The 23,825-nt window shown below is 37.5% G+C and overlaps 1 protein-coding gene and 1 long non-coding RNA gene across 4 annotated transcripts in view; one reads left to right on the top strand and one right to left on the bottom strand.

Moving 5' to 3' along the window:
- The window catches only part of LOC124612222 (probable medium-chain specific acyl-CoA dehydrogenase, mitochondrial), a 101,077-nt gene extending 78,480 nt beyond the window's left edge, over positions 1–22,597 (top strand). The window contains exons 8-11 of the mRNA XM_047140311.1: positions 10,509–10,649; positions 13,966–14,067; positions 14,333–14,503; positions 22,148–22,597. Of these exons, the coding sequence (XP_046996267.1) occupies positions 10,509–10,649; positions 13,966–14,067; positions 14,333–14,503; positions 22,148–22,297 (564 nt within the window). The 3' untranslated portion in view covers positions 22,298–22,597. The remainder of the gene's footprint in view (positions 1–10,508; positions 10,650–13,965; positions 14,068–14,332; positions 14,504–22,147) is intronic.
- The window catches only part of LOC124612237, a 31,270-nt gene continuing 12,964 nt past the window's right edge, over positions 5,520–23,825 (bottom strand). For all 3 annotated transcript variants that reach the window (XR_006979515.1, XR_006979512.1, XR_006979514.1), the window contains exons 2-3: positions 6,159–6,367; positions 5,520–5,897 (exon numbers count right to left, since the gene is read on the bottom strand). This is a non-coding gene — a long non-coding RNA (uncharacterized LOC124612237). The remainder of the gene's footprint in view (positions 5,898–6,158; positions 6,368–23,825) is intronic.

Here is a 23,825-nt window from a genome sequence, read left to right as displayed (position 1 = left end):
TGAACTTTCCTGAACATTTTGGTATATAATACATTAAAATCAGACAGTTGTGAGACCTTCAAATAATAATTTGATTGTTGACGTGTGACTGTCAAATTTCACAGCTACGCACATACTGCCACAGTTGAGCAGTCATATCTTGGGAACTACACAGTCTGGAAGGCTGTGAATTGCTTTGTTTTGTGCCTACTGCTATGTCTCAGAAGTTGGCATTACGAATAAACAAATCAGTCCTTTGTTTCTGATAGTAGTTTTTGTTGAAAGTAGTGTGATTATCAGCTATTGTTGTAACAAGCTAATTTCTATTGCTTTTTATACATAAGTGAAATGACTAAGCATCAAAGTAACTTCAAGAAATGCAAATTTGCTGGTAACAGATATGTGAGCAGTTCCTTTCATCGAACATCAACCGATGAAAAGCCATGTCATGCTTTGTGTCCACCTCCACCAAACTCTTGGTATAAATATAGGCAAGCTGAAATTTCTGGCACTCTGCATGAATTTACACATAAACATTCTCTTCCTTTGGCAATAATGCAGGCAATCAAACCTATTTACAGAGATTTGGCAGACCCTGAGCTACTAAAGAAGTGTTTACATGGGAAGACCCAGAATGTGAATGAGTCCCTCAATAATGTTGTGTGGTGTGCCTAAAAATGTATTTGTTGGGTGTATGACTCTAAAGTTAGCAGTGGCTGATGCTGTAATAACTTTTAATGGTGGCAACTATGAAAGACTTACGATTATGGAGAAGTTAGGGGTAAGATTTGGACAGAACACAGCTAAAGGACTTCGTGTACCTGAAGCAGAGTTAGCTGCTGAGCAAATGACAAAAGAAGCAAGAAAGAAAGGGAGGAAGCAAGCACTGGGCTGTTATGACTTTGAAGAAGACACAGACTATGGGCAAGGGCAATTCTAGTGCATAAAAGACGCAGAAATGTAAGTCCGTATAAGAATTTGTGATAAAAAAAGTTTTAAACTTCAGTATAACCACATTTTTTTGCAATAAGTTACCTGTTTTCTAAAAAAATACTGATGGTAGACACATGAAATTTTCACAGCATGCAAAGTGTGAAATTCAACACACACAGAACTAGAATAATTAAAATATCCTTAGTTGTTTTATATGTTCATTTATTTACAAAATTCTGTCAAAAAATTGAGTGTTTGAAAAAAACATATATTATGCCCCTCAATACAATTTTAGTAGTAATTGTTGTTCAATGTATCTAGAAAGGTGCACTCAATAATTATGGAAAATTGTAAGTTTGTGTCTTAAAAAGTTTCCAAGATAATGGGTCACAAAATTTGATAATTTAACATTGGCAGCGTAGCACATACAATGTCCCCTTAAAGTTATCTGAAGTACAGTATATAAAGTAAAATTTTTGTATCTGTTTGTTATTTTTGTTGTTTGTTTGATACTGTTGTTGTTGTTGTTGTTGTTGTTGTGGTCTTCAGTCCTGAGACTGGTTTGATGCAGCTCTCCATGCTACTCTATCCTGTGCAAGCTTCTTCATCTCCCAGTACCTACTGCAACCTACATCCTTCTGAATCTGCTTAGTGTATTGATCTCTTGGTCTCCCTCTAAGATTTTTACCCTCCACGCTGCCCTCCAATGCTAAATTTGTGATCCCTTGATGCCTCAAAACATGTCCTAGCAACCGATCCCTTCATCTGGTCAAGTTGTGCCACAAACTTCTCTTCTCCCCAATCCTATTCAATACCTCCTCATTAGTTACGTGATCTACCCACCTTATCTTCAGCATTCTTCTGTAGCACCACATTTCGAAAGCTTCTATTCTCTTCTTGTCCAAACTGGTTATCGTCCATGTTTCACTTCCATACATGGCTACACTCCATACAAATACTTTCAGAAACGACTTCCTGACACTTAAATCTATACTCGATGTTAACAAATTTCTCTTCTTCAGAAACGATTTCCTTGCCATTGCTAGTCTACATTTTATATCCTCTCTATTTCGACCATCCTCAGTTATTTTACTCCCTAAATAGCAAAACTCCTTTACTAATTTAAGTGTCTCATTTCCAAATCTAATCCCCTCAGCATCACCCGATTTGATTTGAGTACATTCCATTATCCTTGTTTTGCTTTTGTTGATGTTCATCTTATACCCTCCTTTCAAGACACTGTCCATTCCGTTCAACTGCTCTTCCAAGTCCTGTGCTGTCTCTGACAGAATTACAATGTCATCAGCGAACCTCAAAGTTTTTACTTCTTCTCCATGAATTTTTATACCTGCTCCGAATTTTTCTTTTGTTTCCTTTACTGCTTGCTCAATATACAGACTGAATAACATCGGGGAGAGGCTACAACCCTGTCTCACTCCTTTCCCAACCACTGCTTCCCTTTCATGCCCCTCGACTCTTATAACTGCCATCTGGTTTCTGTACAAATTGTAAATAGCCTTTCGCTCCCTGAATTTTGCCCCTGCCACCTTCAGAATTTGAAAGAGAGTATTCCAGTTAACGTTGTCAAAAGCTTTCTCTAAGTCTACAAATGCTAGAAACGTAGGTTTGCCTTTTCTTAATCTTTCTTCTAAGATAAGTCGTAAGGTTAGTATTGCCTCACGTGTTCCAACATTTCTACGGAATCCAAACTGATCTTCCCCGAGGTCCGCTTCTACCAGTTTTTCCATTCGTCTGTAAAGAATTCGCGTTAGTATTTTGCAGCTGTGACTTATTAAACTGATAGTTCGGTAATTTTCACATCTGTCAACACCTGCTTTCTTTGGGATTGGAATTATTATATTCTTCTTGAAATCTGTGGGTATTTCGCCTGTCTCATACATCTTGCTCACCAGATGGTAGAGTTTTGTCATGACTGGCTCTCCCAAGGCCATCAGTAGTTCTAATGGAATGTTGTCTACTCCCGGGGCCTTGTTTCGACTCAGGTCTTTCAGTGCTCTGTCAAACTCTTCACGCAGTATCTCATCTCCCATTTCATCTTCATCTACATCCTCTTCCATTTCCATAATATTGTCCTCAAGTACATCACCCTTGTATAAACCCTCTATATTGATACTGATGTGAACGAATATACAAAAACAATTATTTCCTGGGAAATTATACTGAGGTGATAAAACTCATGTGATAGCAATATGCACGTTTGCAAATGGCAGCAGTATTGTGTACACAAGGTACAAAATGGCAGTGCACTGGAGGAGCTGTCATTTGTATGCAAGTAATTCTTGTCAAAAGGTTCTAGATGTGATTATAGCCTCACAACAGGAATTAACAGATTTTGAATGCAGAATGGTAGTTAGAGCTAGAGACACAGCACATTCCATGTTGAAAATTATCATGGAATTCAGTATTCGGATATCTGCAGTGATAATGGTGTGAATACCAAATTTCGGGCATTACCTCTCACCTTGGACAACATAGTGGCCAGTGGCCTTCGCTTAATGACTAAGAGCAGTGGTGCTTGGATAGAGTTGTCAGTGCTAACCAGTAATCAACACTGAGTGAAATAACTGCAGAAATCAGTGTAGGACATACAACGAACATATCCATTAGGAAAGTGCAGCAAAATTTGGCGTTAATGGGCTATGGTGACAGACGACCGACAGGAGTTAATCTGCCAACAGCCTGACATTTCTTGTAGCGCCTCTCGTGGACTCTTGACCATATCGGTTGGTCCCTTGTTGATTGGAAAACTGTGGCCTGGTCAGATGAGTCTTGATGGTATGGTTCGGGTGTGGCACAGACCTGTGAAACCATGGACCCAAGTTGTCAGCAAGCCACTGTGCAAGCTGGTGATTGCTCTGTGATGGTGTGTGCTGCATTTATGCGGAATGGTTTGCATTCTCTCATCTAAGTGACCCAATCATCGACTAGAAATGCTACTTGGAGACCATCTGCAGCCATTCATGGACTTAATGTTCCCATAACAATGTGCCATGCCACCAGGCCACTGTTGTTCAAGATTTGTTTGAAGAACATTCTGGAGAATTCCAGTGAATGATTTGGCCACTCAGATCGGCTGACATGAAACACATCAAACATTCATGGATATAATCAAGAGGTCAGTTTGTGCACAAAATCCTGCACTGGCAACAGTTTCACAATTATGGATGATTATAGAGGCAGTATGGCTCATTATTTCTGCAGGGCACTTCCTACGGCTTGTTGAATCCATGCCATGTGGAGTTTCTGAACTACTCCAGGCGAAAGGGAGGCCTGTCACAATATTAGAAGGTACCCCATGACTTCTGTCAACGCAGCGTAGTACTGGCAAAATAAAGGCTGTTATTAATTTATCATTTCCATTACATAATAATTATGACCAAAACATTTCTACCTCACTTGGTAGAAATTAATAAATGATCTAGAATCTGAACAGAAATTTAAGCACATTTTTATACTTAGATCAAAATTATTTTGTGACAGATGTTTCAGTGAGTTGAGTAATAGGGGCCAGGCATCAGCCAGTCACTGTGTGTCTCAGGTTCTGTGTGCTCGTTGTGTTGTATACTCTACGCGCACAAGCTTGCGCCCTTCTATGGGTTCTTATTGGTAGATTCCCAATCCACACTTCTTCCCTCTTCTTCTTTCCTTTCCCCACCTTTCTCTTTCCCCCTCTGTCTTTCTTTCTTTCTTTGCTTTATTTTATCCTGTTCATTCTCTTTCTCCTTCTTGGCCTTTTTTTTTTCCCAATCACACTTTCCCATAGCAGGAAAATGTAGTTCACTTACTAGGAATTGAATCTTTTGACTGTCACATCAGCAAGTAGTGACACTAATATCTGCAGAGGCACTTGCTAACCTATGTAGAGCTTCCCTGTTAATTGCCAATAAAATGATGATGATATAAAGAAATAAGATTGTGCATTATGTAGTGTTTGGAGGCTGACCTGCTTGCATGTGACTAAAAAGCAAAATCTTACTGGCAGAAAGTAGAAATCTGTTGTTTTTTGTTATACTTTGTAACTGTGGTTTAAAAGGCTTGCTTATATTCTCGAGAGATATGCATGCCTTGCATCGTGAAAAGAGCATCAGACTTTCTCCAGCTGATGAAAGCATGTTCTCATTTATCACCTTTATTGAAGACTTTCAAATTGTAATTGAACTGAACTGATCTGAAATATATATAAAAAAAGAAAAACACTGAGTTCCTAGATAGTTGTTAAAAACGTTAAATGCATCTGTATAACGAATGGTGCACATCCTAAGTCTTTCAGCTTGTGAAAAGTGATAAAATAGCAGTTACATAATTACATGATGAAAGAGAAATACTGATGTCAGCCAGACGAGGACATTGAAATAATTCAGTGCAAATTTGTGCCGGACCAGGGTTGAAGTTAGATTTCCTGCTTTATGCAAGCAGTCACCTGACGCACTTCGGCTATCTGACAACGCTTCCCGTCCAACCCATATTCTCAACTTCACACTACTTCGTAGTGCCCTTTGTCCACAATCCTCATTGCTCATAGCATCTTGCACGATTCCTTTAAAAGGTCAGATCTAAGGTACATCCACACTGAAGATATCATCAAGTTATAATTAGTACCATTATATTTGTAGTGTCTGTTCTTTTCGACATGTTAGAAAGAACAAATGCCACACACATAATTGTGATTTCACAAAGGTAACAAGCACACAAGGTCTAATTCTATATTTAAATTATTTATAGAGAAAGTTGACACGGAAACATGTTACTAAGAGAAAAGGCAAGGAATTTACTGTTAACTGTTTGATACTGTTGTATCATTAAAAATTGTAGAAGGTGAATTTAAAATTCTTTCTTGAACATTCTCATTGTAAACACCTTAATTACCGCCATGACAAAGTTCTGTGTAAAATGGTGTGCAGATCCCAGCAATAACTCCCATATTCTTCTTTTAGAAACATTTTCCATCCCTCTCACATCAGCAGCTGTGAATGAATATGATACAATTAGCAAGCTGTGTTTTATATAATACATGGTCTTTCAAAAGGATTCATCCAATTTCACAAGCATTTATTTTCTACACAGATGAAGACAGAAATTTAGGGAAAATTTTAACTTACATGTAGAACTTAAGTTTTTATTTTCAAAATAACCATCCAAAGTAAATAGGTACCTCTTTCATATAGCTTCATATACATACTTGTTACTTTCTCAAAATTATATTTAGAATTGAAGTTTTGATTTACTTTTCATAAATTCCAGTGTGCCCTCCACCTGATGCATGAAAAGCATCCAGCTGATAAACAAATTCTTTACTTTATGTATATGTCTCGATTTACTGCATTCACTGATTCTGCTATGTGGCGTCGTAGTTCACCCAAAGATGTTGGAAGGGGAAGCATGTAGGACGATGAAATACTCTTACAAGATGGTGCCAGTGCAGTGGTGCTCCATCCTGTGGAAAAATGAAATGTTCAGCCTGTTTTTACAATTGCAGAAAAGCCAGATCTAAAACATAATCAGGTATCCCTGTAACCATTGTTTCCACAAAAGACAAGACTGTAAATCTTGTGTCAGCTCAGAATAAATGAAGCTTTGGAGAGTCTCTGTCATTCTCAAAAATCATAGGTGATTGTTGGTTTTCTCATATTGTTACACTGTGATGGTGGTTCACTTTTTGACTTAAATGGAACATAGCCTCATCATTGAACAAAGAATGTGAAAATAAACTGTTATCTTCCATCATACCTAAGATGAATTCAGAAGGCACTCCACACATGGTTGTTTATTGCCATCATGGAGGGCTTGAATAGTCTGAATCACAATTATCACCAAAAAGCACTCTAGTCATGCGCACATGAGGGATGGCCAACCCTTGGCTTGCACAGCAAGTTGACTTTTGCAGGTTATATGCAAAACTTTTAAATGCACTATACTTCTTGAGTGAGAATGTGTGGAGATTTTGGATTTCATCTTACATAAACAGCCATTGTCTTGAAAGTGCTGGTGCTTTCTTCGAAGGCTTTAAGCTGTAGAATGTGCAGTCCCATACTCTTGGTGAAAACTGTACTGAGTTGTCATTGCAGTCTCTACTAATTGCACATTATGTAATGAATGAGCAAGCAGGTTAGTCACAGCAGACACCCCCCCCCCCCCCCCCCCCCAAATGGGATTTGCAATTTACTAATGACCTCTTGGCAATCTTTATTTCAATGCATAAGTTAAAATTTATCCATTTGAGTGAAAGATGGTCTTGTGAAACTGTATGAATCTTTTTGAAACACTCTGTACAAAAAAAAAAAAAAAAAAAAAAATTAATGAATGTGACGCATTCATAGGGTTGGCAAAGCAGATGAGATGTGACTTCTCAAATGTTTCTATGGCACAGGTAAAGCAATTATTTTAATTTTCATGGGAGAGAATTGTCTTCTCTTTACTCTCAAACATGAGTAGACATTTATGGTTCTCTGTAAATTATACATTATTTTAAACAAATTCTACTTGTACTTGTTTCTCAAGGCCAGAAAATTTGAATATTGGCATATGGAGGATAAACACTTGCTTAATCTTTTGCAATAGATGCCATATTTTGTTGCAATATAAGTGATGATTAATGCTGTATAGAACATGAACTAAAGATTACATATCATATTGGTTATAAAATTATACGTTCTCTTGATGAGTTCAGGTAATCATTATTTTTTTACCGTTTCCTGCTCCTAATAAAATATAGAGAGAGATGGGACACTTTAAATTGCCAGCAAACTGTTACAGTCTTTTTGCATTTCTCCCAGTTCATCACAGTTAGCAACTTTCTTAATTTTTTCTTTTTCTTAAGCCTAAACAATGTCATGTACGGTTTCAATTATGTGTTCAATACATGCTATGTTGGATTTATTCCCTGTGATATATTTCATTCTTTTTATGTACCATTTGTCATGTATTTTGCTGTTCATAAGGTCACATGGCAGAATAGAAATATTTGTATACCTGGTGGTCTTTCAAGGCATCATAAACATTCAGTTGTGCATACAAAGGTGCACTGATGTAGTGAAGTGAAGTGTTACAAACTCAGGAACCTATCCAACACAGTATATATTAAATGATGATAACAAAAAATAGTAAATGAAATAAGGTTCAAAGGCATGGAAAATTATAAAAACTTTCAAAATACATGGCTTTCACAAACTATTCCAATATTTGAGAGGTGATAATATGGACCAAAATAACAAAGAAATATCCAGTAAACATAAGCTCTGAAATGACTACCTTAGGAGATGTGAGCACTTGTTCATGTACTGTGAAACATTTCTTTTACTTGAATGCTCTTTGCTGTAACAAACAGCGCAAAGAATGCAGTAAACAAATCAGAGCACATTGCTCTGTTACTGTGAAACAGCAGAGCTTCTTATGTAATCTGCTTGCTATTACCTACAGTCTGCACTTATGACCCATCATGAAAGGAGATGTGCAGTACGGTGTCCATTTGTAGTTAGGCATACTTCCTGAAAGACTCCAGGTCGGTCATGGATACACTGGCAGGCATTGCTGATGTGTACCTGTAGCATTTGTACTAAATCATTAATGGGGCTTTCATACACCAAAGATTTCAAGTGTCCCCACAATCAAAGATCCAAGGGGTTAAGATTGTATGAGCAAGCTGGCCATTGTATTAGACCTCCTTGATCAGTCCATTTCCCATTAAATGTCTTTGTGAGGTGTTCTTGGACATTCTGGATAAAATGGGCTGGTAGCTCCATAATGCATGAATCACATCTCCAGCACAGTCACAAACACAATTTATTGAATTCCTCACACACACAAAACTTATGCATATGATTAAACCAAGTACATGGAGGACTGACTTGGCACATTGTTAATACAACCATCTAAAACAAAGTCCATGGAACCCTAAAAACATAGCCAACTGTCGTAATATAACAAGCTAGTGTATGAATGTTTCTATAGGGGTTTTCCCAGTAGAAGTGACTGCTCCAGGCTGGGGAGTGCCATTAAAAGCAGCCAGCAATTGGGGGGGACCCATCATGTGACATGGTGTGTGTTTTACGGGAATAGCGTCTGCTAACAGCACCATTTGCTGTGAACTGTCATTGATCGTAACACAGCGGTGGGTGATGGCCTTGAGTAATGGTAAATCTCTGACAGCTGTGACAATTCCTGATCGCTGTCGGATTCAGTTATAGCAGTATCCTTGGACAGTAAGGCTTATTACACTATCAAATTTCTTTGTCAAAAATCTTTGTAAAAGCTATTTGATGGTGTAATAGGGAACTTTGTCAAATGTCATCCAATATTTGATCAAATCTAGGGCCTCGCTGTATATTTGATAAAAGAAGTCGCTTGTCTTCTGTTCACTGCAATCTGACATGTTACCACATGGAGCGCTAGCATCGCTGCAGCGTTCTGTCATCTGTAGTGTTTTTATAAACATTGACGGTAAATACAACTGGTGTGTGCCGACAACTACAAAATTAATAGAGATGTATGAAGCTGATGAGGCACTTTACAGTGTGAGGCACCCTGAATACAAAAATAGATTAAGAAGATTGGAGACCCAACCCAACCCTCTCCTATAGCAAGGAATTGGAGTGTTACAGTGAGCCTGTCTTCTGCAGATGTAGCAGTTCTTAAGTGAATATTGTGTTTTGTGATATGAGGATACACTTCACTGAGCACATACAGAAATGTATGCTCATCCATTCTTAAGTAATTGATGTACGACTTGACGTCCTCCACTATAAGCTCACGTAACAAGTTTTGTTGAATGCTTTTATCGTGTCGTTGTAAAACCCACGGCTTCACTCAGGTATGTTCCCCCCCCCCCCCCCCACTTCTCTTCCGCATGTGCACACAGTGCAATTGTGGTACATGCAACTGCTGCGGTTAATAACAAGTTGTTGTTATCAGCCATCTTGAACTTTGACAAAAAATATGACGACCCCCTTCTAGTGCTACGTCAAAGATCTTTGTCAAATATATTTGACGGAATATTTGATCACATCTTTGATCAAATCTTTGACAAAGAAATCTGATAGTGTAATACCGGCCTAACAGAAGAATGTGTCGTCATTTGTTTTCTCAATTGTGTGGGTAGTTTGTAAAGCAAAGAGCTCACAGTAGAAGAAATGTGTTTTACAATAGTGATGATGAACGAGTGCTCATAGCTCATAAGGTATGGTATGAATTTTGGAATCCATATTTGCTGAACAATTTTGTCTTGTTTTGGTTCATACTATATTCATTCCTCTAAATGGGGCCACTGATTGTGAAACACAATTAAAGCTAAATGAAACTAAAATTTAAGTATTTTATTCATTTTAAAAACTGATCTCATGGGTAAAGAAAATCACAGTTGAGCATAGCAGCTGATGAAATAATGTAATTTCTAGGTCTTGAAATAAGATGGCCATTCAAGTTACAAAAGTAATACAGAAAACAGAACTCATTTACTGATAGAAAACTGAGATTTTTTAATTTTATTTCACTTTGATAATAATTCTTGTACTTTGAGCTGGATTAAATGACGGTACAAAATATTTATTTATTTATGATTTTTTTTAATTTTGCTTTTACAGGAAATAAATATGGGTCAGAGATGTTCTGATACGAGAGGAATCACATTTGAAGATGTCAGAGTACCGAAGGAGAATGTCCTTATTGCTGAGGGTGCTGGATTTAAAATTGCTATGGGAGCATTTGACAAGACACGCCCACCAGTAAGTTTCTCTGTGTCATTTCTGTTTTCTCTCTCTGTCCCCTCCCCCTTTCCCTCCCCCTCCCGCCCACTCCCTCCTTCACTCACTGTCTCATCCTACACACACACACACACACACACACACACACACACAACATTCAGAAATACTTCCATGGAGTAACAATTTTAATGGCTAAATATCGTATCCCTTTCTGTGCCACACCAAGGCTGAATGACAGATAATATAACTCATTGCTCCTTCTGGCATTATATTTCTAAATGTTACTGTTTTTCTTGAATGGTGATTGTTGACAACACTAATAAGGGAGTAAATATATTGAGACTGTTGCCAGTATCACCAACTATTTAAATTAAAGAGCTAGATAACATATATTATCCTTATTACACACTTTTATGCAACAAAAACTTGCTTGTGTGTTTTAATACGTAAGTGCCATAAGTAGTAGTTTGTGAAATTAGCATAATAAATGTCCAATACCGTATTTACTCGAATCTAAGCCGCACCTGAAAAATGAGACTCGAAATGAAGGAAAAAAAATTTTCCCGAATCTAAGCCGCACCTGAAATTCGAGACTCGAAATTCAAGAGGAGAGAAAAGTTTTAGGCCGCACCTCCAAATCGAAACAAAGTTGGTCCATTTTAATATGAGACACAATTTAGGTCGAATGAATGACGATACAGTAGTTTGGTTCGAGTTGTAAGCTTAGCAGTTAAGCTTTACCAGGTAGCCATTGCTATGCGTCAGGCACTCCGTCCGTATTTATACGGGTACCCTTCCTTTTTCACGTGCTTCGTCTGGTTTGAATGGATTGCTTATTTTTCTTTGATCTGATAAGCGCCATTTTTTGTTATAGGTGTTTACGTCACTCTAAGCTGAAAATGCATTACTGTACTGTGTCATGCATTGTTTGCCGCATTCTGATAGTGCGTGTTTACGGCCTGTTACCGCTCGCGGCATGGCTTGCTTTTCTGCGCGCTACCGCTGCTTTCAATTATTTTTTTAAAAAAGAGAGGAATCTTCTCATTAGCGAAACCTTGTCAAGAGACTGCTATTTGTTGTTACTTACACTGCTGCTTTCTTTGATAATGATCAACAAGAACCAAATAACAGACTGCGTATGATAGAAGATGTTCTGCACGAGAGTTTAGCGAAACTTTTTCCCCGTTTGAAAGTCTTTGCAGACGCCTCTTTAGTACATCACATTACCTTCTGCACAGAAATTAGAGTCATCTTAGATTTAAAAATCTAGTCAATTGCCATGCTTCATTTCTGACTGTATCACTATTACCCATAAGAATAATACGAATATAAACATGACATGATATGTATATTCTTCCGCGTTTGCTGTTGTCTCACTCTAGTTTCGTAGTTTATTAGGCAGTCAGGATTTAAATGAGATAGCAGCAAACGCGAAAGAATACATCGCAAAATGTTTATATTCGTATTATTCTTATGGTGAAGAGAATACTGCATGTGATTCACAATTCATAAAAGTTCCTATTAGCAACCATCTCTTCTCAGAGGTAGGAAAAAATTCAGAATGTAGAGTTGGCCATATTGACAAAAACCCCAAACAGTCTTGCCAGTCGGATTTTCTCAGTACACTGAAATGATGCTACATTCGAAGATGAAGAATACGGAATTTGTATTTACTTCGTTGGATAATGTATGAAAATGCAGTGGTCGAAACTCGGGGCGGAGAAAAAAGCTCTTCTTCCACCTTTTTTTAAATTTATTTACTGACGCAGAGGTTTTGGCGCCGGTATTTATCTTTGTGCCTGCAAAGCAAGCCTGTTTAGCGCTACATATATTCGACGGCAGAAGTTAGTTGTTGCGGCACCTACCAACATTTTTCAGAACTTCCGCTTACTTTGCGCTCGATTCTAAGCCGCAGGCTGTTTTTTGGATTACAAAAACCGGGAAAAAAGTGCGGCTTAGATTCGAGTAAATACGGTATTCTGAGTAATGTAATACTACCTGGTAAAATGTAATCTACATGAATCTCTGCTCTGCTAATCACCTACTACTGTACCATATTGTGAGTTAATTTTTTCCTTTAATATTCCCTTTCGGATCTGGGCTGTTTGTGACAAAGTACTGGGTCTTTTTATCATCAGTGCCTTCTGAAACAGTTTCCATCATAAAAGACATTTCTTATATTTTCTGGAGTAAGTATTTGTAAGATAGTAAACACTATTTTGGATGACTTTGCTTCTTCAGATACTTCAGCACTTCCTTTATGCTCTCACAGACATCAAACAAATCAGTGGCCATTTGCTCTGCTGCTCACAGTGCTCATTAGGTGTCCCTCATTCCTGTAGATGATGTGCACCATACATCAATTTCCAGTGAATTCCTATTGTTAGATGGCAGGTCACTAATAGTGATCAAACTCCTTTGACATCTGGAAACAGCAAGTATAGTTGTTTCCTACTTAAATACAGTCTTTATATATAGAGGTTCCCCTAGATGCTACACATTTCTAATGGAACCAGCTATAAATTAGCTTCAGTTCTACAAAGGTATTCCCGAAAACCTCTTTTTGAAAAAAAGCTAGCGTTTTGAGATTTGTGTCTAAACATAGTGGCCTGAAATGTAAGGCAGATATTATTAACTGAGGGAACATACACTGGTTGGAAAAACACAGTTTGAATGCTGTGTTCTCTGAATTAAAATGTGTGTTTCATTCCAGGAATATTATGTAATGGAACTAGTGTAGACAAAAAATATTTTATTAACACAGTTGTTTGATGAAGACAGATCCCTAATTCAGAGTCAGTCCCCCCCCCCCCCCCCCCCCCCCCTCCCCCACTGCCCCTATCCCAGGCAAACCCCCAACATACATTTTTTGCCGTCCACTATCTTCTCAAATCTTTCTCAGTCTCTGCAAACTAACTTGAATTATGTTAATTTTTTATGTTGTATGAACTTTGAATGTAATCTTAGGTCATTCCTCTTTTTCTTCCTTCAGATTGTATGGAAGATGAAAGCCATGAAAATATGCTCTCTTATCAAAGACAACATACTACTCAGAATACACTCTTTCTTCTCCAAATTCGATATATGGAGACACACAGTCTATTGGAAATGTAGTCCTGTAATGTTGTTAAGTGGTGCAGAGTATGCATGTAGTGAGAGGATGCCAAGAACACAATCATGATGGAGGGATCTTATTGACAAATTCCATTTTGACTGTCTAAGAATGCAGAAATACATATGGTTGAAGATACTAATTTGTGACTAAGTGGCCGACTAGAACCACCTCACCTTGACTATTTCCTGTGGCTAATAAAAGGCACTTATTATTGTGTTCTAGGTTGCAGCAGGTGCAGTTGGACTGGCACAGAGAGCACTAGATGAAGCTACAAAATATGCAATGGAAAGGAAAACATTTGGTGTACCCATAGCACAACACCAGGTAAGAAGAAAACTCAGAAAAGATATTGAGCATTGTTCTGTTTAGACATCCATGCACTGTTATTCATATAAACATTGTATTTCTCTCATTGCCCAAGATTTGAATTTCTGACAATTATTAAAAAGATTCAAAAAAGTTCTCATTTACAGCAAAGTTCAGAATGATTCTCAAAGTATCTCTGTATGTCTGATATTTCTCCAAACTTCAGTGGTTTCATTCTTTAGTGGTAATTCAGTATTTGTAGTGTCAGTTCTTTTTGTTGTAGGCTGTAGCATTCATGTTGGCTGATATGGCCATTGGAGTAGAAACTGCTCGTCTGGCATGGATGCGTTCTGCTTGGGAAGCTGATCAAGGGCGTCGAAATTCTTACCATGCTTCCATTGCCAAAGCTTATGCTGCTGATGTTGCAAACAAGTGTGCCACTGATGCTGTTCAGGTACGTTTTAGACTTGGGCTTTTTGGGGAATTAATGTTTCGAGATATTCAGTTACTGGGGTAGGAAACCAACTTGGTTATGAGGATGAGAGTTGCTGTTCACTTAATTATTAGAGACAAGAAAATTTTGCATGAATGATAAAGAATAATACTGCAAAATCTGAAATTTTTAGAGATGTAACATGAAAGTAGCTGTTTTTGTGAAATGCTGTGAACACTGCCCTTCTCCCTGTTGCCGTGTAAAAATGTTGTAATAACATGAAATTAGCTGTTTTTATGAAACACTGTGGACTTGGGCATTTTCCCTGTTCCCAGGTAAAAATGTTGTAATTCCGAGGGTGGCTGTTTGCTAATATGTGTAACTGATAAGTTATTGAATGCTAAAATTGAATTTTGACTCTATTTTTTCCATCACTGAGCATAATGTTAAAATAGATGTTCATTTCCTGCATTATGAACTATGGCTTTTTGTGGTCCACAGGAGATTGTCATTGGACCCAACAATTCTAGATGTGAAGTTAAACGAAAATATCCTACTTCCAGCGACCTCCATTTCAGTAACAGTTTTAGTCACATTTCCCAGTTTGGGCAAACTATCATAAAAAATTACATGTTTTTGAGAGATCTTAATGTGGTGCATGAGTTAAACTACATATTTTCATAGTACAAAAGTGAAAACATGAAAAGCATCAAATACGGAAGTCTCTCCAATTCTCTCAACAGTGTGTCTGATCACCTTTCAGCCTAAACTAGGCCCCAGTCTATGCAACAGATCATGATGCAATCACTAACATAATTCGTAAAACAGTAAAAATAATATTGCAATTGAAATAAAAGTTCTCAGAGATCTGTTTAAAAAAGAAAAAAATAGCAGGAAGCCATTTGCATGGTGTCATGTGTCCTGTTCTTTGATTGACTCTTTAACTGACTAGATTTAATGGGTATAATTTGTTTCTTTTTTAATAATGTAAATAAATGTGATCTGTGGTGTGAATAAACATAATGTAATTTATTGGCATATTGTCATTTTCAACAAACTGCTGAAAAAATAAGAAAAATGAAAGGAAGTTACGGTACTTCAAAAATAAACCATTGCATTAATACAAAAATTGCCAAAAAATAGCATCAGAATTGCCAAATAACATCAAAATAAACAAAAAGTGCAAAGTTTTTTCTCCCTGTGCCTAGTAATTATATGTAACTATATTGAAGATTCCATGCTCCCATTTACTTGGTGATTTACAAAATTATTGTAGATTGTAACTGAGAATAGCTGCATTGATAGTTTTGTTGTGGACATGAGTCCATTGTCCACCCTGCGGCATCATGTTTTATGTAATGTTTCTTATTTGTTTAATTTCTTAAAAGACAAATTTTAAAGGTTTTGGATTACTGATTTCAGCAAAAATCAATTAACTACAGGCAAAGGTTGAAAATAATGATGATTTATTTGATAGCAAAACCCCATTTAATTACATGCCATCATCCATTTGGACAAGGAAGGATATTAGAGGGAAATATTCATAATTTGTTGTGATAAACATATGATTCACTGTAAAAACTCCAAATAATGTTAACAAAATTATAATGTAGCTTAAAAAAGAAAAAAAAGATTGTCTGTGTCATGAATAACATCATCCAAAATCTGACGTGTGTTACATGGGAGCAAAGCCTCTGGATTTGCTATTGATCCATGGCACAGCAGCACTTCTCAAGTAGTGGAATATCAGGGATCAGTAAGCTGGACTATTTGTGACAGATATCAGCTCTTCTCTTCTGAAAAGGACTAGTGGTTAACACAAGTGTGCTACATTTAATGACAAATAAGGCTTGGTGTGCCATAATTTGGCCTGTAACAGCTCACCCATTATACTTCACTGCACTTCAGTGTCAACTCTGCCCAGAAAATGTACCATACAGCCATGAGTAAAAATCGAACTAGACTGAGTGTTGGTGCGTTCATTACAGTTCTCTCTTCCATGCACACTTAGGTACCAGTAACTAAATTGCCAGTTTGCACTCAACAGACTGCTACGTGACTTCTGATTTGTCAAGGATCTCTTCCTTTTTTAGCATGGTATGTTGGTTGAGAAATGAATGTCACTATGCTTGTGTAGTGTAGTTATGAATGTTAAAGGAAACGAATTGAGGTTAAATCCAGGCATCTTCATGGTGTTGCTCTAGAATAGTAGCAAGAGGTATGTAGAGCTTACTGTTCTCCTCATAAAGTTGTGTCATGAGTGTCAGTAGTATTCCTCCTTCCATGAGAGACTTTGTCATGGTTTGGAGTTAACTTGTAATGTCAGTGTAGTCAGTCAAACATTAACTGCCTGTGATAATCTTTTGCTTTTGGTCAAATACTGGTGATGAAACTGCACCCCTCCCACCAAGATTCAAATTTGTTCTCTCTCTCTCTCTCTCTCTCTCTCTCTCTCTCGGTGGAACCTTCCACCACCAGTTACGTATTTACCTATTCTTGTTGTACCATTGATCAAAGTACTTCGCCCTCCAGTAATACAAGCCACCTGTAGATATCAGCAAATCTTTCAAAATTGACAAAAGGACAGAAACTAGATTTGCATCTGTACTAGGGATGGCAAATCATCAGTGTTGATTTCAATTTCATGACGGCTAATAAGTCTCAAAACATCAGTGTTAAACAATAAATTTGTAGAATGGTGTAAAAAGTTATATACAAATACGTCTAACATATTTATTAATAATCAATAAACACAGTAATAATTAACACAAATCCCACATTTTTTTGTCTGCAGAGAAAAGATTTCCCCCCCCCCCCCCCCCCAGCCCATTGTGTTGTTTACAGAGTACATCCTACTCTTAAGAACAATCTTTCAGAAGCTGATGTGGCTATACATCTCAGATATTTAAGTGCTTTTTTGTGGCAGGGGATAGGTAATACTGATGATGTGATTGGATCCAGTGTAAAATCCAAAAGGTGATTTTTCAGGTCACGATGAAACAATCTGAACTGCAGTGATAGGTCTGTTCCTGTTCTAGTTTGCAAATTATTCATTTCTTGTGGTCCTTTATGATCATTCCATAAATCAAATTTGGTTTCTCTGTTTTCCTCTGAGGTTTCAGTATGTTGCCCATCTTCACTGACAGTCATTTCAACAGCTGCAAGCAAATCCCTGATGGTTATTTATGCTTTTAGATATGCTAAATCATCTTGAAAGAATTTAACTACACTGACATGACTACTGGATTAATGTTTTCAGTTGATAGCTATAACTTTGTAATTTCTGTTCTGACGTTGCTCTTAAAGTTCTCTCCAATAGTCTGTAATGGTTGCATACTAGATATTGTGATATTCAACATAACTGCTGCAGTTATTGGTCTTACTTTACTGCTTGCAACATACTTTCCTTATACTAGTTTCACAAGTATCCACTTCTGTAGGCCACAGAACATCACAACCATTCGACATATACAGTACCTGTGGCTATTAGCAAGGGTGGTGCACTAGCATTAGTATTCACTGGACACAGTTGTAAAACCTTTTCAACCATATAGAACATGGAGTTCTATTTAGTGGATACTTCTTGAACCAATTCAAGATGTGATTCTTTCCTTAGCACTTGACTTGCTACTGTACCTTCTTTAAACAACATTACAGTGCTTTCTAGCAGTAATCTACTCAGGCAGTTTGTCAGTCTTTGCAGTAAAAAACAGTGTCAGAATTCAATATACAGGGTGCTCCGGGAGAAATAGTAAATATTTTTTGGGGGGGGGGGGGGGGGGGGTAGTAGTCTAGAATAATACGAATGAAGCATTCTGTATAACATGCATCCAGTTTTTAATGGTTACCCAGATGCAGGTGTTAGGATGTAACCCAAATACATACTTGCATGCACTATTAAACAAACCAAGTGATTAAGTTTAGAGCTCCTTTTCATGAATTCCACTTCCGAGTTGAATGCACATTTGAATTATCTTGGAAATACCACTTGTACGAGGGTGAGTCAAATGAAAACCTTACATTTTTTTAAACATTATTTATTGTGCAGAAGTGGTACAAAGCGGTATCACTTTTCAACATAATCTCCTCCAGTGCTTACAAAGTGCATAAAATCTTTAGGTAGTCCGCGCAACCATTCATGCACTGCATGGCGTACCTCTTCATCAGAAAGGAACTTCTTTCCTCCCATTGTGTCTTTGAGTGGTCCAAACATATGGAAATCACTTGGGGGCAAGGTCTGGTGAGTATGGTAGATGAGGAAGACACTCAAAATGCAGGTGTGTGATTGTTGCGACTGTTGTCGGGCAGTGTGGGATCTTGCATTGTCATGTTGCAAAAGGACACCTGCTGACAGCAATCCACATCGCTTTGATTTGATTGCAGGCTGCAGATGATTTTTTAGGAGATCTGTGTAGATGCACTGATGACAGTGCTCCCTCTAGGGATGGAATGCTCCAAAATGATGCATTTTTCGTCCCAAAAGAGTGTCAGCATAACCTTCCCTGCTGATGGTTCTGTTCGAAACTTCTTTGGATGAGGAAAGGCGCCATTCCTTGCTCGCTGTCTTTGTTTCCAGTTGGTGGAAGTGAACTCAGGTTTCGTCCTCAGTAACGATTCTTGCAAGGAAGCCATCACCTTTTCGTTCAAAGTGCCGAAGAAGTTCTTCACAAGCATCAACATGTCATTCCCTCATTTCAGGAGTGAGGTGTCGTGACACCCATCTTGCAGACACTTTGTGAAACTGGAGCACATCATGCACAATGTGGTGTGCTGACCCATGACTAATCTGTAAACATGCTGCAATGTTCTGTGGAATCATAACTCGTTGTGCCTGATCTGGACGAGGAGCATCTTCCACTGAAGTCATACCATTTGTGAACTTCATACTCCATTCGTAGTCTTGCTGCTGTGACAAACGTGCATCACTGTACTGAACCTTCATTCTTCGATGAATTTCAGTAGATTTCACACCTTCACTATGCAAAAACCGAATAACAGAACGCTGTTCTTCACTGGTGCAAGTTGCTGGGGCGGCCATCTTTATACTGATACTGCGAACAGTATGTGTGCATCTATACTATGCTGCCACCTACAGGCCATTCTGCACGCTGTTTGTAGCACGCTTACAAACTTCCACGATAACGGCGCGGAATTTCGATTTGTTACTACAAATTTAAGGTTTTCATTTGACTCGCCCTCCTACTTCGTCTGAGGTTATCTTGGCAACGTCTTATGGGCGTAGCATTATCCATATCAATGCTCCTCTTGTGTTTCCTTTTTCTTTGTAGACTTCATCTTTCAACTGTTACCACTGGCAAAAATGCATAAGGGGTAGAATCTGGGGGACCTTGATAGTCAAGAAATGTGATTGTTTCTGCTAAGCCATCTTTCAAGGAATGCTAGGTTTAGATGATGTCACCTGATTTACATCCTTTAGCCAAAGGAACCTTTTCCAATAATGCTGGAAACTCATTTTTCAAGAAAGTTGAGGTAACATAGTGCTGCAGTATGATGCAGTAACTTCAACTGATTGCAATAATGCATGACACATTCAGAGAATTGTGTCATACCACTGATGTGAATTATAAATGTTATGGATAGAGCCTGTGAATACAAAGTGTCAGCCTTATTCATGTTCGTGGAACCATGATACAAGTGGAAATTCTGTATGTTCTTGTTGAAGGTTTATGTTCTACCAGCTGAATAATGTCTTTTAAGATGATCTTGATGGCTCAATTGGTAAAGTGCCCAACTGTAAATCCAAAGATCTCTGATTCAATCACCATTCAATCCTAGGCTTTATATTTGTCACTTAATACTTCTTTCACATCTGGCAGTGTTTGTTGATGTGAAAAGTGCAAGAGTAACACACTGGTTCAGAATTGCATTAAACTGTAGGTCCCTATGTCACTGGCTGGGTTAAGTCAGTTCGAAGGTCGTAGGAAGGCAACAGCATACCAGCTGGACCATGCCTAGTCAAGCACTGTGGTGCTCAAAACAATCTTCAGACCAATGACAGCTTTATTTTCACTTCAGCCACACACTGTTGATTTGCACATTCAGATGAAATATGACTGATGGGCACTGCCACAGTCTCGTGCAGTTGAATGAAAACACAAGTACTCTAAAGTTAGGAATCGTCTACTGTATTCTCTACAAGCAGCACTTCCATTTCAAAACCCACACATAAATACCGTATCAATATACTCTGTACATGTAAATATACAGTAGAATAAGCCCACAAATCACAATCACTGTTGAAAATGGAGTTACGTAAACTCATGTACGACTTCACAACTTTAACCTCAAAACAAGAAAGAGAATTAATAAATAAACCCATTAGCAGCTGGAGGGACAATTCTTCTCTATAACCTACAAAAACTGGTCACATGAGTGTTTTATCTGACTTAATCTATCTACCACCACCTAAAATATGTATTATTTCTCCTAAAACATCCTATATTTTAGTCTTCAGTATCACCCTTTGTTTTAGTCCATGTGGATGTCGAGTGACAGTTCTATTGCCTTGGCTGTTTTCTTACTTTGTGTATAACCAAAGGTTCTTACAAAGTCACAGCTTGACAGCTTCAGTTTTGTTGCCAACAGCACATCAACATTCTCTTTATTTCAAAGAGGTGTGAAACTAGGTACATTTCTGACATAACAAAGTTTTGACCGAGTTGAATATGCAGGTTTATTAATACATCAGTATTGTGGTGACATAAAATGCTGAACATTCAGTCATGTTAGGGCAGTGGTCATTCAAATTTATGGGAATGAACATCCATGAATGATTAGGACTGTGTATTAAATCTGGATTTGCACATAGGCCTGAATTTTTTGCAAGCCATTCTCATATTTGTTCCATAAAATTTTGGAGGAATGATAAATTGCATTCTAGGTGTATTACTTTTAGCCACAACAAATATTCAGAGAACCAGCACAACCATTACTCTACTGGATTTCATAGTGTTTTCTGTCACATGGACCATTCATTTAATTTAAAATCATTGTCTGAAGTCAACTAGATGCTAGTGACAGCAAGCCCACGAAGAGAGACAAATCTTTAGGAAAAAGGATGCTGCAAACTAAGGTACTGGTAGATTCAAAATCTCTAATTTGCCTCATGGATGAAAGGTTTTTATTTTGAGGTGATTCAGAAAGCGAACTGCAGTCTCACGATTAAGAGGGAAAAAGAAAAATTTTTAAAGTTCACTGGGTTTTGTACATTGACATGGGAAGACTTTGTGTTAATAATTTCTACTTTATCTGGAGGTGCAATTGTTCTTGATGAACCAAAAATTAGATAGCATAATTTGAAGACTATATTTTGCCTGTCTTAGTAGTCATCTCAGCTTGGGTAGATAGGCAACACAGCACATAAATTACAGGAAGGCTGTGTCTAACAATCTTGTCCATTTCAAAAACCAAAATACTAACAGTATCATGCAGCAGCAGGTTTTGTCGGTCAGGTTGTCCAATGAAAATGAAATCTGTAGTTTGTATCCTTAAACTAAAAGAAGAATATCAGCATAATCTGTATCAATCCTGCCAAGATAGCAAAAGAGGGGTTAAGGCACACAATTTTTTCTAAAGAAATATTCTAAAATAATTGTGGCTCCTTTGTCTGACCTTGACTTTAAACAGTCTTTATTTTTTTTTCAGATATTTGGTGGTAATGGCTTCAACAGTGAATATCCTGTTGAAAAATTAATGCGTGATGCAAAGATATATCAAATTTATGAAGGTACAGCACAAATTCAGCGCCTGATTGTTTCCAGAAATATTTTTGAGAAGGCAAAAACATCTGCCTGAGACTGTATGTGAATCTGAGAAGTATTAAAAGTGAAATCACATGTAAAAAAATGTGAAACATTGTAATTTTAGGCTGTCTCAAAGACAGTCATAAGTGTAACTAGGTGCTAATGAAAAACATGATACATTGTTTCTTGCCTCTGTTCTGTGATCATTTGCAATCAGTATGGTGTCTGCACCTTTAAACTTCACTTAACTTTAGCAACAATTTTGGTGGTTGCAGTAACGCGAATCTCTTTCACAGCATTGTTGCATGTATTTGAAACATACTTGTTATTAAAGAAAATTTATATTTTTATACTTCTGTGTTGTATATGAGATTCTAATACATTACCCTTCTTAAATTAGTCAAAATTAAAATGCTAACCAAATAGAGAAAACACTTGCAGTATGCGAAGGGAACAGCAAATAGGTTTAGAAGATTATACAGTTTTTAAAGAAGCAATACCATTTAACTCTCTCTGTGTCTTTGCTGAACAAATGCAAAGCTACATGCAGTCTCAGTACATTGTTATTGCTTGTTACCTATACCTCTGTGCTGGAGTCAAGGTTTCAGTTGATGGAAATGGACAGCATTTCAAAAGTTGATCTTACTCATCAAGAAATATTTTTGTGGACTTGAAAGTAGCTTATGGAACTGGAAATTTATTGACGGTGAGTGTCAGCTGACTGCCACTGCCCTAATTGTCGACACTTGTAGGTTTTCCTGCATTTCACTACAGTCTTCTGCTGTTGCAACATCCCAAAAGATAACAGCATTATCTGTAAACAATCTTGTGGAGCTCCTGGTGTTCTAGTTATATTGTATTTCTCCTCTCCACCACCATCACACCCCCCCTCCCCCCTTTACAAAGAATTTACACCTTTTTCATCTTATTTGACTTAATATAGTATCTTTTCAGCTTCATTTTCCCAGTAAAGAATTGAGTGTTCACCAACTGCAAGTTTGAAAAGTCAAGTATTGCAACTGACTTACATCTGGAAAAGTTGGTTACATGGTATTGTTTCTGTAATGATTGTTATATAAATATGAAATATATATAACATTAAAGTAATACAGCTTCATAATGTTGAATGTTCAAACTTCTACCATAAGTCACTTCAGGTAATCAAACACAAACATTAATTTTAAGGCAAGCAACTGAACTGCAATGGAAATGTACGAACTGATGGAAATGTGGCAGTTTGTTGGAAGAGGTAAGTGCCTTGAAAATGGTTAATGAATTAAACTCTTTGATGTACTCTTCCATCTTTGCTTTGTGTTGCCAGTGCTTCCAAAAACTGCACTGTAGTGCATTTTTATTGTCTTACAGTTTCTACCTGTTCTCTCTCTCTCTCTCTCTCTCTGTCTCTCTCTCTCCACCTCCCACCAATAAACTAGTTCTTAACAGTTAAATTAATTATTGTTTTTCCAATTGGTAAAGTTTCTTTAGAGTTAGTTCCTTTCATGTTTTACCTTATACCTAACTGTTAGTCCTAGCAATTTGAAACTTTCTTTTGCATCATATTCAAAATTCTACAGGGATCA

Source organism: Schistocerca americana, chromosome 1 (genome assembly GCF_021461395.2).
Source record: "Schistocerca americana isolate TAMUIC-IGC-003095 chromosome 1, iqSchAmer2.1, whole genome shotgun sequence".
NCBI classification, from domain to species: domain Eukaryota; kingdom Metazoa; phylum Arthropoda; class Insecta; order Orthoptera; family Acrididae; genus Schistocerca; species Schistocerca americana.
This window is presented reverse-complemented; position numbering and strand designations above follow the sequence as displayed.